At 43.8% G+C, this 16,882-nt stretch overlaps 1 protein-coding gene across 1 annotated transcript; it reads left to right on the top strand.

The window, feature by feature from the left end:
- Positions 1 to 5,157: 5,157 nt before the first annotated feature.
- LOC106576494 (retinol dehydrogenase 8) lies at positions 5,158 to 16,466 on the top strand. Its single transcript, XM_045710289.2, has 6 exons — positions 5,158 to 5,382; positions 10,610 to 10,771; positions 13,693 to 13,872; positions 14,466 to 14,559; positions 15,209 to 15,392; positions 15,785 to 16,466. Exons 1-6 carry the CDS (start codon positions 5,277 to 5,279, stop codon positions 16,013 to 16,015), a joined length of 957 nt encoding a protein of 318 aa, XP_045566245.1. The 5' UTR covers positions 5,158 to 5,276; the 3' UTR covers positions 16,016 to 16,466.
- Positions 16,467 to 16,882: the final 416 nt, after the last annotated feature.

The following is a 16,882-nucleotide window of genomic DNA, read 5'->3' as shown; positions in this document are numbered from 1 at the left end:
GGTCAAATAATAATAATCATAGTAGTTGTCGAGGGTGCAACAAGTCAGTAACACAAGAGTAAGTGTCAGTTGGCTTTTTCATAGCCGATCTTTGAGAGTATCTCTACAGCTCCTGCTGTCTCTAGAAAGTTGAAAACAGCAGGTCTGGGACAGGTAGCACGTCCGGTGAATAGGTCAGGGTTCCAGCAGGTCTGGGACAGCAGGTCTGGGACAGGTAGCACGTCCGGTGAACAGGTCAGGGTTCCATAGCTGCAGGCAGAACAGTTGGAACTGGAGCAGCAGCACAGCCAGGTGAACTGGGGACAGCAAGGAGTCATCAAGACAGGTAGTCCTGAGGCATGGTCCTAGGGCTCAGGTCCTCCGAGAGAGAGAAAGAAAGAAAGAAAGAGAGAAAGAGAGAATTAGAGAGAGCATATTTAAATTCACACAGGACACTGGAAAAGAGAAATACTCCAGATGTGACAGACTGACCCTAGCCCCCCGACACATAAACTACTGCAGCATAAATACTGGAGGCTGAGACAGGAGGTGTCCGGAGACACTATGGCCCCATCTGATGAAACCCCCGGACAGGGCCAAACAGGTAGGATATAACCCCACCCACTTTGCCAAAGCACAGTCTCCACACCACTGGAGGGATATCTCCAACCACCAACATACCATCCCGGGACAAGGCCGAGTATAGCCCACAAAGATCTCCGCCACGGCACAGCCCAAGGGGGGGGGCGCCAACCCAGACAGGAAGACCACGTCAGTGACTCAACCCACTCAAGTGACGCACTCCTCCCAGGGACGGCATGGAAGAACACCAGTAAGCCAGTGACTCAGCCCCCGTAATAGGGGTAGAGGCAGAGAATCCTAGTGGAAAGAGGGGAAACCGGCCAGGCAGAGACAGCAAGGGCGGTTCATTGCTCCAGAATTTCCGTTCACCTTCACACCCCTGGGCCAGACTACACTTAATCATAGGACCTACTGAAGAGATGTGTCTTCAGTAAAGACTTAAAGGTTGAGACTGAGTCTGCGTCTCTCACATGGGTAGGCAGACTATTCCATAAAAATTGAGCTCTATAGGAGAAAGTCCTGCCTTCAGCTGTTTGCTTAGAAATTCTAGGAACAATTAGGAGGCCCGCGTTTTGTGACCGCAGCGTACGTGTATGTATGTACGGCTGGACCAAATCGGAAAGATAGGTAGGAGCAAGCCCATGCAATGCTTTGTAGGTTAGCAGTAAAACCTTGAAATCAGCCCTTGCCTTAACGGGAAGCCAGTAGAGGGAGGCTAGCACTGGAGTAATATGATCGCATTTTTTGGTTCTAGTCAGTATTCTAGCAGCCGTATTTAGCACTAACTGAAGTTTATTTAGTGCTTTATCCGGGTAGCCGGAAAGTAGAGCATTGCAGTAGTCCAACCTAGAAGTAACAAAGGCATGGATTACTTTTTCTGTGTCATTTTTGGACAGAAAGTTTCTGATTTTTGCAATGTTACGTAAATGGAAAAAAGCTGTCCTTGAAACAGTCTTGATATGTTCTTCAAAAGAGAGATCAGGGTCCAGAGTAACGCCAAGGTCCTTCACAGTTTTATTTGAGACGACTGTACAACCATCCAGATTAATTGTCAGATTCAACAGAAGATCTCTTTGTGTCTTGGGACCTAGAACAAGCATCTCTGTTTTGTCCGAGTTTAAGAGTAGAAAGTTTGCAGCCATCCACTTCCTTATGTCTGAGACACAGGCTTCTAGCGAGGGCAATTTTGGGGCTTCACCATGTTTCATTGAAATGTACAGCTGTGTGTCATCCGCATAGCAGTGAAATTTAACATTATGTTTTCGAATGACATACCCAAGAGGTAAAATATGTAGTGAAAACAATAGTGGTCCTAAAACGGAACCTTGAGGAACACCGAAATTTACAGTTGATTTGTCAGAGGACAAACCATTCACAGAGACAAACTGATATCTTTCCGACAGATAAGACCTAAACCAGGCCAGAACTTGTCCATGTAGACCAATTTGGGTTTCCAATCTCTCCAAAAGAATGTGGTGATCGATGGTATCAAAAGCGGCACTAAGATCTAGGAGCACGAGGACAGACGCAGAGCCTCGGTCTGACGTCATTAAAAGGTCATTTACCACCTTCACAAGTGCAGTCTCAGTGCTATGATGGGGTCTAAAACCAGACTGAAGCGTTTCATATACATTGTTTGTCTTCAGGAAGGCAGTGAGTTGCTGCGCAACAGCTTTTCAAATTTTTTTGAGAGGAATGGAAGATTCGATATAGGCCGATAGTTTTTTATAATTTCTGGGTCAAGATTTGGCTTTTTCAAGAGAGGCTTTATTACTGCCACTTTTAGTGAGTTTGGTACACATCCGGTGGATAGAGAGCCGTTTATTATGTTCAACATAGGAGGGCCAAGCACAGAAAGCAGCTCTTTCAGTAGTTTAGTTGGAATAGGGTCCAGTATGCAGCTTGAAGGTTTAGAGGCCATGATTATTTTCATCATTGTGTCAAGAGATATAGTACTAAAACACTTTAGTGTCTCGCTTGATCCTAGGTCCTGGCAGGGTTGTGCAGACTCAGGACAACGGAGCTTTGGAGGAATACGCAGATTTAAAGAGGAGTCCGTAATTTGCTTTCTAATGATCATGATCTTTTCCTCAAAGAAGTTCATGAATTCATTACTGCTGAAGTGAGAGCCATCCTCTCTTGGGGAATGCTGCTTTTTAGTTAACTTTGCGACAGGCAGCATACTGTTCTGTAAACTCAGGGTGTTTCTCAATATGCATACTACCATAATCCACACTCTCATGCTACAGTACGTGTGCATTCTCCGATCACATTCTCTTGAGTACGTTCTTGTGAGGACGAGAGTGTGAGGAATGCATAAAGCAACACATCTGAGAAGTACCCTACTGTATTACCTCATGCTTTTCCTCCTCATTCACTGAAACTTCCAGCCAGAACAATGGCAACAAAGCAAACGTTTTACGTCATAATTATCAGCTAATTATGTGAATCGTAATGATCTAGCTTGCCAGCTAGTTAAACAGGCAAAACTTACCTAAAATTAATATTATGCAAGATATATTTCAATTCTTCATGGGTAGCTAGCTAACAATTCTTCGTGGCTATCTGGCTAGCTAACAGTACTAGCAGCTAGCCAGTTAGCCCTACTGACTTACATTGGTAGAAAAAGTACTCAATTGTCATACTTGAGTAAAAGTAAAGATACCTTAATAGAAAATGACCCAGTAAAGTCACCCAGTAAAATACTACTTGAGTAAAAGTCTAAAAGTATTTGGTTTTAAATATACTTAAGTATCAAAAGTAAATGTAATTGCTAAAATATATTTAAGTATCAAAAGTAAATGTAATTGCTAAAATATACTTAAGTATCAAAAGTAAAAGTATAAATCATTTCAAATTCCTTATATTAAGCAAACCAGAAGGCACATTTCAAATCAAATCAAATGAAATTGTATTCGTCATGTGCGCCGAATACAATGCTTACTTACAAGCCCATAAACCAACCATTCATTTTAGATGTTTTGTTTTTATTGACGGATAACCAACGGCACACTCCAACACTCATACATAATTTACAAACAAAGCGTTTGTGTTTAGTGAGTCCGCCAGATCAGAGGCAGTAGGGATGACCACAGATGTTCTCTTGATAAGTGAGTGAATTGGACCATTTTCCTGTCAAAATGTAAGGAGTACTTTTGGGTTTCAGGGAAAATGTATGGAGTAAAAAGTATATTATTTTCTTTAGAAATGTAGCGAAGTAAAAGTCAAAGTTGGCAATAATATAAATAGTAAAGTACAGATACCCCAAAAAACGACTTAGGTAGTACTTTAACCTTGAGGATACAAGTACTTAAGTACTTTACACCACTGTTGACTTATTATGGGCTTGCTATCTACAGTACATATGCAGGAAAACATGCCAAAATTAACACAGCATGTATTTATTGACTTATCAAGATAACAAGGTAACATATGAGATGTGAATAGGCAACATTTCATTCTGAAGTCGGAGTGTGTTTCACTTGCTTCAGCTCAAATAATGGCCGCTATTGATTTCATCAAATTTTCAGAATTTTTTACATGGTTGCGTCATATTTCGCCTCATACTTTCCGTTAAAGCTTGCATCATGCATGCTTCAAAATATGTACAAACGAAGAATGCATTCGAGAAGTGCCCTCCGTGCTCTGTTTCGTATACTTTCATTTGGACTCATACGTCGACTCTTCTGTGCTCCAATTTGCGTGCTTGAAGCAGGGTAGTATACATTTTGAGAAACACCCTTTCTTTATCCACCAGAGTAGCTGTTGTTAGTTTTCCCTTACCAATGACACATAACCTAGTCCAGATATGGGCAACTTTGATGGGACTGGCCTCAAAAGATCTGATCTCATCATGAGGGCCTGCCATTACCCCCCACCCATCCCCAAGTTATTGTTGTAATTCTACACATTTTGCAATGGGGTGTAGAGAAAATGCTGTGAGTTTAAAGCAAGTTTGCTGAAATTCGAAAAACATTTTGCCATAGGATGGAGAGAAATGTTTACAGTTGTTACTGTAATATCTGAGTGAAAATGACTAACAAAATCAATGGGGGAGCCCCCAGGCTGTAATTTGACCATGATTACTACACGTTTAGATAGCTGGCTGCTACACTCATTTACCAAGCTGAAAAATGTTCGCTGATATGGGCTAATTGAGTGACTATCAGTGACTGAAATAACGAGAAAAACTGCTAATGTTCAACCAAATTTGAAATTGTACCTTGTGTATTCTGTTCAGCCTCTTTGTTTCTACTTCTAACTCGCAGCCGTAAACAACAGACGGGGGGATCCCTGGCCTAGTCATTACTGTTCTACCGAGCTCAACAGATGAGGCGGGGAGGCCACAGCAGGTGACCAACGGACAGTGAAGCCTACAGGTTAGATAATCTTTGCGCAGGTCTGTGCTGTCCATGTGACTCTGGAGCGCCGTGTGTGTGTGTGTGTGTGTGTGTGTGTGTGTGTGTGTGTGTGTGTGTGTGTGTGTGTGTGTGTGGTGTGTGTGTGTGTGTGTGTGTGTGTGTGTGTGTGTGTGTGTGTGTGTGTGTGTGTGTTTGTGTGCGTGCGTGCGTGTTATCCGCTTACAGTGGCTCTGAACGCAAAGCCCCTGTCATCTTTCTTGCGCTGCTGCTTGCTCATTCCCGATGTGCCAACTGGAGAGAGAAGAGAAGCGACGTTAGTTGTTTGAACGTTAAGGGGAAAACGTTAGGAGAGCCATGTCGAACCCAGGACAAAAAGTGGTGCTAATCACCGGTTGCTCCTCCGGGATCGGGCTGAGGATGGCGGTGATGCTCGCTAAGGACGAGAAACAGCGCTATCACGGTAAGAGAGTAACCTCCAGGGCCTTCAGGAAGTATTCACACACCCTTTGACTTGTACCACATTTTGTGTTACGGCCTGCATTTAAAATGTATACAATTTAGATGTTTGGTCACTGGCCTACACACAATATCCCATAGTGTCAACGTGGAATTATGTATCTTTATATTGTTACAAATTAATACAAAAAATGAAAAGCTGAAGTGTCTTGGTGTTCACCCCCTTTGTTATGACAAACCTAAATAAGTTCAGGAATAAAAATGTGCTTAACAAGTCACATAATAAGTTGCATGGACTCACTCTGTGTGCAATAATAATGTGTTTTAATAAATTCCTCATTACCTGTAAGGTCAAGCAGTGAATTTCAAACACAGATTCAACCACAAATGAATTCACCTTTCAGCAGGACAATAACCAATAGCCAAGGCCAAATCTACACTGGATTTGTTAAACAAGAAGACAGCGAATGATCCTGAGTGGCTGAATTACAGTTTCGACTTAAACCTATGGCAAAACCTGAAATGGTTGCCTAGCAATGATCATAAACCAATTTGACAGCCCTTGAAGAATTTTGAAAAGAATAATGTGCAAATGTTGCACAATCCAGGATTGGAAAGCTCTTAGAGACTTACCCAGAAAGACTCACAGCTGTAATCGCTGCCAAAGATGCTTCTACAAAGTATTGATCAAGGGTGAGAATAATTATGTAAATTAGATGTTTCTGTATTTCATTTTCAATAAATATGCTACATTTTTCTCAAAACATGTTTTCACTTTGTGATTATGGCGTATTCTGTGTAGATGGGTGAGTGAGAGAAAAAAAGATTGAATCCATTTTGAATTCAGGCTGTAACACAACAAAATGTGGAATAATTCAAGGGGTATGAATACTTTCTGAAGGCACTGGTGTACAGCAGCCTAATGGTGACGATGCTGTTAGTAGGTTAAGTCCAAATAGTCAGATATATTGGAGTATAAAAACCTGTAGTCTATGATTTATCTTGTAAAAAACATGATTTATGGTCAAAAGTAGTGCACAATGTAGGGAATAGGGTGCACTATGTAGGGAATAGGGTGCACTATGTAGGGAATAGGGTACCATGTGACACTTACACAGCAGGATTCAACACTTACACAGCAGCAGGTTTCAGCACTTACACAGCAGGGTTACATGATTGTCCATTGTATGTACAGTACCAGTCAACAGTTTGGACATACCTACTCATTCCAGGGTTTTTCTTTATTTTTACAATGTTCTACATTGTAGAACAATAGTGAAGACATCAAAACTATGAAATAACACATATGGAATCCTGTAGTAACCAAAAAATTGTTAAACAAATACAAATATATTTTCTATTTGAGATTCTTCAAATTAGCCACCCTTTGCCTTGATGACAGCTTTGCACACTCTTAACCTTCTGTAAGTGTCTGTGTGTGGAAACTTGTACTCTGCTTTACTTCAACCCCTGCTAAAGACTCACAAACACAACGCATATCAACTACATAGCAGGTTATAGCACTGATACACAACATACATCACTTACATAGCAGGTTATATCACTGGTACAGATTGGAGAGAACACTTACATAGCAGGTTATATCACTGGTACACAACATACATCACCTACATAGCAGGTTATATCACTGGTACAGATTGGAGAGAACACTTACATAGCAGGTTATAACACATATCATGGTTACATGATTGTCTGTCTGCAGTCTGGGCTATGTAAGTCTCTGTGTACGTAAGAGTGTGTATATAAGTTACACATTATGGTTATTATGGCTCATCCCTGCTTAACCTGAGACCAATCAGTAAGAGTAGTAGCATTACCACTGCTCTCAGTGTCATAATGCCTGGTGGACAATACCTAAACCTCCAGGAGGGGCCCTGCCTTGGCCGCTTACTGCCCCACTTAGAGGCCTCATCCTGGGCTGCTGGCGAGCCAGAGGGTGGGGTGGGATGGGTATTCTTGGTGCTGTCGGGTGAGTGCTAACACTAAGCTAGCCCCATAATAAGATCAGCCCACAGTGCCAGGGCTAAATCAGACAGCAGACACATGAGGTATAGGTAGTTTAGGGCCGTGTGGCTGCTATCTATAGAATAGTATAAGACAGTGTTTTTTAATCCTGGTTCTGAGGGGTGAAACATTTTTTGTTTTAATCCTTAACACTATTTAGTTGATTCCGCTAATCAACACATCGTTAAACCTTTCATTAGTGGAATCAGGTGTGCGTTACTCAGAACCATGTGTTATAAGGTAGGGACATATAGATGTATAGGATAGTATAGGATACTGTCACGGCTGTCGTAGGAAGGAGAAGCAGACCAAAGTGCAGCGTGTGTGTCGTTACACATTTTATTTACACTGTGAAACTATGCGATACATAAACATAAACTAAAGAACAAAACAACAAACCGTGACGCAGAGTTGAAAAATACACTACTCAAAAAACAATCTCCCACAAACCCCAGGTGGAAAAAAACCCTACTTAAGTATGATCTCCAATTAGAGACAACGAGGACCAGCTGCCTCTAATTGGAGATCATCCCAAACAAAACCCCAACATAGAAATACAAAACTAGAACCTGACAACATAGAAATAGAAACATAGAGAGAAAATACCTGTCACGCCCTGACCTACTCTACCATAGAAAATAACATCTTTCTATGGTCAGGACGTAACAGATACTCAGAACCATGTGGTAGATATATTAACCTGTATATGGTTAATTGTTATTTATATAGTAGTATAGGATACTCAGAACCATATGGTAGATATTAACCTGTATAGGGCTAATTGTTATGTATAGAGTAGTATGGGATAGTATAGGATACTCAGAACCATGTGGTAGATATTAACCTGTATAGGGCTAATTGTTATGTATAGAGTAGTATGGGATAGTATAGGATACTCAGAACCATGTGGTAGATATTAACCTGTATAGGGCTAATTGTTATGTATAGAGTAGTATGGGATAGTATAGGATACTCAGAACCATGTGGTATACACAGTTAGACCAGCGGTACGCAACCTGTGGTCCATGGACTGGCGCCGGCCCCTGGGATGATACTGAGCAGTCCATCAGATAGTTAGCTGACAGTGATTTAGTTATACGGGGCGGCAGGTACTGCCAGTTCGAATCCCGGGGTCTGACACGGGAGTTGCTGGAATCAAATCCTAGATGCCGTTGCCTGTCGTTGTGCCCTTGAGCAAGGCTCTTAACCCCCCTCCACAACTGCTCCACGGGCGCCCAGTGTGGCAGCCCCCTGCTCCAACCTCTCCAACCTGTATACAGGTGTCCTATCTTAATTTGATCACTCTGTTTTCGCTGAGAATTTTCCTGCACAGCAGAAAATTCTTAATTTGATATTTTTGGGGGGCTTCTAAAGTTTGTAATTTCCACTGTAAAATCTCTGAATGTATCAACCCCTACAAAAATGTCTATTAATCATAATCCACATAATAATTCAAATTTCCTGTTGCTGCAGGATTATTTGCTGTGAGAAACTAGTCAAATTAAAATGTAACATCTTTTTGTGTCTTTCAGAGGGGTTGGGATAAAGTGGAAGTCACATTTTGGTTTGACCTTGTATACAGATGATGAAAAAAGTGATCTCAATCTTTTGAAGTAGCTAAACGGTCCATGGACATTAACTCATCCTCTTTCCTTCTCTCTAAACTTTAGGATACCTGCCTATTGTTGTGTGTGTGTGTGTGTGTGTGTGTGTGTGTGTGTGTGTGTGTGTGTGTGTGTGTGTGTGTGTGTGTGTGTGTGTGTGTGTGTGTTTTTACCCTGAATAAACTGTCATATGAACAGCATAATGTGCTACAAGAAGAGACCGACCTGGAAAAGATCTCCATAAAGAAGGAGAGAGGGAGAGGGAGAAGGTCTCCATTAAGAAGGAGAGAGGGAGAGGGAGAAGGTCTCCATTAAGAAGGAGAGAGGGAGAGGGAGAAGATCTCCATTAAGAAGGAGAGAGGGAGAGGGAGAAGGTCTCCATTAAGAAGGAGAGAGGGAGAGGGAGAAGGTCTCCATTAAGAAGGAGAGAGGGAGAGGGAGAAGGTCTCCATTAAGAAGGAGAGAGGGAGAGGGAGAAGGTCTCCATTAAGAAGGAGAGAGGGAGAGGGAGAAGGTCTCCATTAAGAAGGAGAGAGGGACAAGGGGAGGGAGAAGGTCTCCATTAAGAAGGAGAGAGGGATGGAGAGGAAAGGAGGAGGGAGGGAGAGGAAGGAGAGGGGGAGGGAGATGGAAGGAGAAGGGGGAGGGAGAAGGAAGGAGAGGTGGAGGGAGAAGGAAGGAGAAGGGGGAGGGAGAAGGAAGGAGAGGTGGGGAGGGAAGGAGAGGAGGGAGAGGAGGAGAGGGGGAGGGAGAAGGAAGGAGAAGGGGGAGGGAGAAGGAAGGAGAAGGGGGAGGGAGAAGGAAGGAGGGGAGAGAGGTGAGAAATAGCTACAAAGATCAACAATAGCCAGCTAGAAAGTAAATTCAGTCCTTTGGGGGATATGATTATTATTATTATTATTATTATCATAATGTCTTATAGAATGTGGTTTCCCCCTCCCCCTTTCCTCACTCTCAACATACACATTCCACACACACACACAAACACACACACACACGCACACGATAGAAAATCCCTCCCACCCACACTCAAACACACAAATAATATAAACATTCCATACTCAAACATGCACTTACATGCAGGGTTTGTAACTTCTGTCTAACACCAATGTATTACACACACTTACGTGCTCAAACACACACGCACGCACACACGCACACACGCACACGCACACACACACAGTGTAATTTCTGTTTACTCATTATCAGGTTTAATCCAGTGAACTCTGTTTGACCCTATTCTCTCTCTCTCTCTCTCTCTCTCTCTCTCTCTCTCTCTCTCTCTCTCTCTCTCTCTCTCTCTGTCCCTCTCTCTCTGTCCCTCTCTCTCTGTCCCTCTCTCTCTGTCTCTCTCTCCCTCTCTCTCTCGCTCTCTCTCTCTCACACACTCTCTCTCACACTCTCTCTCATCTCTCTCTATCGCTCTCCATCTCTCTCTCTGTACATCTCTCTCCCTCTCTGCCACTCTTTCTTTTTGTCTACAAACCTCCCTTTCTCTCTTCGTCACTCCCTCTCTCTCTCTCTTCCCCTTCTCTCTCTCTCTCCCTCCAAATCTCTCTCTCTCCCACCCCCCTCTCGCCCCTCTCTTCTCTCTCTCTACAGTCATTGCCACCATGCGAGACCTGAAGCGTAAAGACAAGCTGGTGGAGGCAGCAGGTGATGCGTACGGGAAGAGCCTCTCTCTAGCTGTGTTGGACGTGTGTACGGACGAGTCAGTCAAACAGTGTATCAACGGAATCAAGGACAGACATGTAGACGTACTCAGTAAGGAACAACCTTTGTGATTTTTGAATATCTATGGACTTCTCTGAAGGGGTGTGTCCCAAATGGTACCCTATTCTCTATGTACTCAGGAAGGAACACCTTTGTTTTTATAACACAAGGCAACATTTCTGTCAAAACAAAACAGACCATAACTATGGAACACTTTTATGATTTGAAAATCAAAAAAATCTATAAACCAGAGCCCATTATCTTAAAAAAAAAAGACTAAAAAAATGTATCTTTATTTAACTAGGCAAGTCATTTAAGAACAAATTCTTATTTACAATGACGGCCTACACCCGCCAAACCCGGACGACGCTGGGCAAACTGTGTGCCGCCCTATGGGACTCCCAATCACGGCCTGAAATCAAACCAGGGTCTGTAGTGACACCTCTAGCACTGAGATGCAGTGGCTTAGACCGCTGTGATAGAGCCTGGAATAGAACCAGGGTTTGTAGTGACACCTCTAGCACTGAGATGCAGTGCCTTTAGACCGCTGCTCCAGTCAGGAGTCCAAAGGGTGTACGTCCCAAATGGGTGCCATTTCCCTGTAGAGTGCACTTAGTTTGACCAGGGCGCATAGGCCCATAGGGCTCTGGTGAAAAGTAGTACACTATGTAGGTATTAGGGTACATCTATTCAAGGTCTAAAAGACTATGTGTTGTTGTACGTTCTCAACTATACATCTCTTACACACATCTATCTTAACCTCCCTCAACCCTGACCGTAACCATTAGGGATAAACCATGCAAAACTGACCTCAGTTCAGATCATAGTTCATTGAGAGACTGGAGAGGCCACAGTAAAACTGACCTCAGTTCAGGGGCCATATGTATCATGTGTCTCAGACTAGGAGTGCTGATCTAGGATCAGGTCCCACTCCTGTCAATGTAGTCTTATTCATTGTGTTCTAGAAGGCAACATTTATCCTAGATCATTGCTTCTTAGATGCTTGATGTATACCAGGGGTACTCAACTACTCAGTGGTGTAAAGTAAGTAAAAATACTTTAAAGTACCACTTAAGTCGTTTTTTGGGGTATCTCTACTTTACTTTACTATTCATATTTTTGACAACTTTTACTTCACTACATTCCTAAAGAAAATAATGTACTTTTTACTCCATACATTTTCCCTGACACCCAAAAGTACTCGTTACATTTTGATTGCTTAGCAGGACAGGAAAATGGTCTAATTCACCCAGTTATCAAGAGAATATGCCTGGTCATCCCTACTGCCTCTGATCTGGCTGACTCACTAAACACACATTTCGTTTGAGTGTTGGAGTGTGCCCCTGGCTATCTGTAAAGACAAAATAAATGGTGCCATCTGGTTTGCTTAATACAAGGAATTTGAAATGATTTATACGTTTACGTTTGATACAGAAGTATATTTTAGCAATTACATTTACTTTTGATACTGAAGTGTATTTAAAACCAAATACTTTTAGACTTTTACTCAAGTAGTATTTTACTGGGTGACTTTCACTTTTACTTGAGTCATTTTTTATTAAGGTATCTTTACTTTTACTCAAGTGTGACAATTGGGTACTTTTTCTACCACTGCAAATACTATTTGAGAAGGTCCGGTCACACGCATTTCCTAGGTGGCAAAGGTCCTAGGTGGCAAAGGTCCTAGGTGGCAAAGGGATATTGTCATTTATCAGCCTTGTGCATTCTACTATTACAACTCTCAACAGCAGTAAGTTGAAAGCCCGACTGTGTTCCTAAAAAGTAGGGACCCGCGGTCCGAATTTACCCTTTTCTGGATCCGGATCTGAACCGCGTTCCGCTAGTTGAGAATGGCTGATATATACTATACAGGCCCTGGTCATAGACTGGGCTAAAGCCTGGTTATAACTCAGTGTCGTGAGAGACTGGGCTAAAGCCTGGTTATAACTCAGTGTAGTGAGAGACTGGGCTAAAGCCTGGTTATAACTCAGTGTAGTGAGAGACTGGGCTAAAGCCTGGTTATAACTCAGTGTAGTGAGAGACTGGGCTAAAGCCTGGTTATAACTCAGTGTAGTGAGAGACTGGGCTAAAGCCTGGTTATAACTCAGTGTAGTGAGAGACTGGGCTAAAGCCTGGTTATAACTCAGTGTAGTGAGAGACTGGGCTAAAGCCTTAGGTTATACTGCCACCCTGTGGTGACTACTGGAACACAACTGAAGAGACGAGTGCTCTGATCACCTATGTGAACAGGGGTGTCACTCTTTCCTTCTTGTTTACCTATTCCTCCCTCTCTCTTCTCCCCCCTCGCTTTCGCCCTCCCCCTCTCTACATCTTTTCTCTCTCTCCTCCCCCCTCCTTCTCCCTCTCACCTCTCTCTCCCCACCCTTCTCCTTTCCGCTTGTTCCCATGTCTCTCGCCCCCTCTTTCTCCCTCTCATGTCTCCTACCCCCTCCTTCTCCCTCTCATCTCTCTCTCCCCCTCCTTCTCTCTTTCACTCCCTCCCACCTCTCTCTCCCCTCCTCTCCCTCCTCCTCCCTCCCACCTCTCCTCTCCCTCCTCCTCCCTCCCTCCCTTCCACCTCTCCTTTCCTCCTCCTCCCTCCCACCTCTCTCTCCCCCTCCTTCTCCCGTCACTCCCTCCCACCTCTCCTCCTCCCTCCTCCTCCCTCCCACCTCTCCTCTCTTCCTCCTTCCTCCCACCTCTCTCTCACCCTCCTTCTCCCATCATCTTCCCTCCCACCTCTCTTTCCCCTCCTTCTCCCATCCTCCTCCCTCCCACCTCTCTCTCCCTCTCCTTCTCCTGTCCTCTCTTCCCCTCCCTCCCTCCCTCCCTCCCTCCCTCCCTCCCTCCCTCCCTCCCTCCCTCCCTCCCTCCCTCCCTCCCTCCCTCCCTCCCTCCCTCCGTCTGCCCTTCCTTCTCCCATCCTCCTCCCTCCCACCTCTCCTCTCCCTCCTCCTCCTCTCTCTCTCTAGTTAATAATGCAGGTATAGGTCTGGTGGGACCGGTGGAAAGCATCAGTATAGCAGAGATGAAGAGTGTGTTTGAGACCAACTTCTTCGGTGTGATCCGGATGATCAAGGAGGTGATGCCAGATATGAAGAAGAGGAGGGGAGGACACATCGTAGTGGTCAGCAGTGTCATGGGACTACAGGGTACGGAACTATGCTTTATTGATTGGTTGATTGATTGATTGCTTGGTTGATTGGCTGATATGAAAAAGAGGAGGGGACACACATGATAGTGGTCCAAGCGACATGTGGCAAATTTGAGGTGATATGTTCGCTTTTTCATAAAAGCATGAAACTCGGTACACTTGTACAGTTTGAGGCCCTGAACATTTTCAGATATGGAGGCATAGCAAAAACGCCTCCTGGCGGCCGTGGCGGCCATTTTTATATTCTGCCATAGCCGGACAGTGTATTTTCCTGTCCTATCTGCTGAACCAAACATGAATACACAGAAAGGTGATGTCTACATCTATGTTTTGATGGTGAAGGATGACAACGGTTCCATGTACAACATCATAAACTGTTCAGAATATGATATAATGGTGGACTTTTATGTAATGCTGAAGCCATGTGAAGAAATTCAATGTAGATCGCTGTTTCATAGAATATTATGTCTGTTGTTCATTTGAAAATGGGATGAAACTCATTTCTTTATGTTTTTTACATAATGCTTGTCAACAGATGTGGTAGTAGTGGGGATCATAATGAAATACTGAAGTACTACTCTCTGATCTCAGGTGTCGTGTTTAATGACGTGTATGCTGCCTCTAAGTTTGCCATGGAAGGGTTTTGTGAGTGTCTGGCTGTACAGCTGCTCAAGTTTAACGTCACGTGAGTCTCTCTAACACACCTAGCTATGTTTTCCAAAATGAATGTCTTTATTTTTATTTCATATGTATATTTTGTCGGGGACGGACCAATTAAAACATACGATTTAAAACATGATCTCTCTTCTGTTCTTCTCCCCCTCTTTCTTTTCTCTCTCCTTCTCCCCCTCTTTCTTTTCTCTCTCCTTCTCCCCCTCTTTCTTTTCTCTCTCCTTCTCCCCCTCTTTCTTTTCTCTCTCCTTCTCCCCCTCTTTCTTTTCTCTCTCCTTCTCCCCTTCTTTCTTTTCTCTCTCCTTCTCCCCGCCTTCTTTTCTCTCTCCTTCTCCCCTTCTTTCTTTTCTCTCTCCTTCTCCCCCTCTTTCTTTTCTCTCTCCTTCTCCCCTTCTTTCTTTTCTCTCTCCTTCTCCCCGCCTTCTTTTCTCTCTCCTTCTCCCCCTCTTTCTTTTCTCTCTCCTTCTCCCCCTCTTTCTTTTCTCTCTCCTTTTCCCCCGCCTTCTTTTCTCTCTCCTTCTCCCCCTCTTTCTTTTCTCTGTCCTTCTCCCCCTCTTTCTTTTCTCTCTCCTTTCCCCCCAGCCTTCTTTTCTCTCTCCTCTCCCTCCTCTCCCTTCTCCTCCCCCTCCCTCTCTTCTCTCCCTCCTATTCCTCCCCCCTAGTATGTCTATGATAGAGCCAGGCCCAGTCCATACAGAGTTTGAATCTAAGATGATTCAGGACGTCCGTCAGAAAGAGTTCCCTGGGGCCGATGCCGATACCGTCAACTACTTTAAAAACGTCTACCTGCCCTCCTCCGTCGACATCTTTGAGACGCTCGGACAGACCCCCGATGACATTGCCAGGGTTAGTCCATCTGTCTGAGTGTGTGTGTGGCCTACTCTGTCTCTACTCTCTCTCTACTCTCTCTCTACTCCCTACTCTCTCTCTACTCTCTCTCCCTCTGTCTCTTTCTCTACTCTCCCCCCCTCTCTCTCTACTCTCTCTCCCTCTCGCTCTACTCTCCCCCCTCTCTCTCTCTTTTTTCTCTCTCTCTACTCTCTCTCTACTCTCTCTCCCTCTGTCTCTCTCTCTACTCTCCCCCTCTCTCTCTTTTTTCTCTCTCTCTACTCTCTCTCTACTCTCTCTCCCTCTGTCTTTCTCTCCCTTTCCTCCCCCAGCAGTGCACTAACTAGTCTCTCTCTCCTTCTCTTCCTCCCCCAGCAGTGCACTAACTAGTCTCTCTCACTCTCCTATAGTGTACTAAGAAGGTGATTGAGCAAGGCAGTTCTGCACGGTTCCGGAACCTTACCAACCCGCTGTACACGCCCATCGTGGCACTGAAGTATGCAGATGAGACGGGCGGCCTGTCGGTGCACGCCTTCTACCATATGTTGTTCAACCTGGGGCCCCTAATGCACGTTAGCATGAAGGCTATGCAGTACCTGACCTGTGGATGTCTACGCTCCAGGACCATCTCCCCTAACTAGACATGGACACGGACACACACACACACAGAGAGAGAGAGACACACACACACACACACAGACACACGGGCATGCAGACACACAAACACACGGGCATGCAGAGACAAGTGCCAGACACACAGAGACACACACACTAGTATGCAGTACCTAACCTGTGGATGTCTGTGCTCTAGAAACATCTCACCCAACACACACTCACACGGAGAGTCAAGACACACACTTTAAAGACAAACTCAAAACACCCCCTGCAGTTTTAAAGTGTTCCTCCCTCTGTGAGCTGCCATACTTTTTACTGTTTGTTTTGATAGAAGCAGGAACTTCAGAAGTTGAAATGTAACCTCTCAGTCTGTCTAACATAGACTATGTATGTATAGATACTATCTTGTGTGTAATGTATGTCATTTTGAATAGAATGGATCGGCTCTATTTTGACATTAATAGCTCTTTCTACCTTCTTGAGAAGTCCCTGATTCAAATTGGAACAGAAATATGACATTCCATTAATGTTGTCATGTTCCTTAATTATGGTTTTGGGGAATTATTCAGAATACCTGTTTTGGTCGATAAGATATAATATATTTGTATGATTATTCAACCTGAAAGAAAAGACATCAGTGAAGTTGAGATCAATGCAATGTGTAGTCGCTCCGTTAAACCACAAGATTGCACTATCGACACGTAATCAATTAAAAACAGCTTGAGTAAAGAAGTTGCTTTCTTTGATCAGTTTGGAACCGTGATTAACTGCCAAAAGGGTATTCAAGCCAATTCACATATGATCTGAGTAAAATATAATGGTATCCTGCCTAGTTAAATAAAGGTTAAATAAAATATAAAAGCCTTTTCAGAAAGAAAGATGAAATGAATTTG

Source organism: Salmo salar, chromosome 02, assembly GCF_965601325.2.
Source record: "Salmo salar chromosome 02, fSalSal1, whole genome shotgun sequence".
NCBI classification, from domain to species: domain Eukaryota; kingdom Metazoa; phylum Chordata; class Actinopteri; order Salmoniformes; family Salmonidae; genus Salmo; species Salmo salar.
Note: the sequence above shows the minus strand (reverse complement) of the source record. Positions and strands in the feature narration are given on the sequence as shown.

Coding starts and splice junctions, on each gene's coding strand:
- LOC106576494 (XM_045710289.2), top strand. CDS start 5,277: ATGTCGAACCCAGGACAAAAAGTGGTGCTAATCACCGGTTGCTCCTCC. Junction 5,383..10,609: donor CGAGAAACAGCGCTATCACG/GTAAGAGAGTAA, acceptor CTCTCTCTACAG/TCATTGCCACCATGCGAGAC. Junction 15,393..15,784: donor CCCCCGATGACATTGCCAGG/GTTAGTCCATCT, acceptor ACTCTCCTATAG/TGTACTAAGAAGGTGATTGA.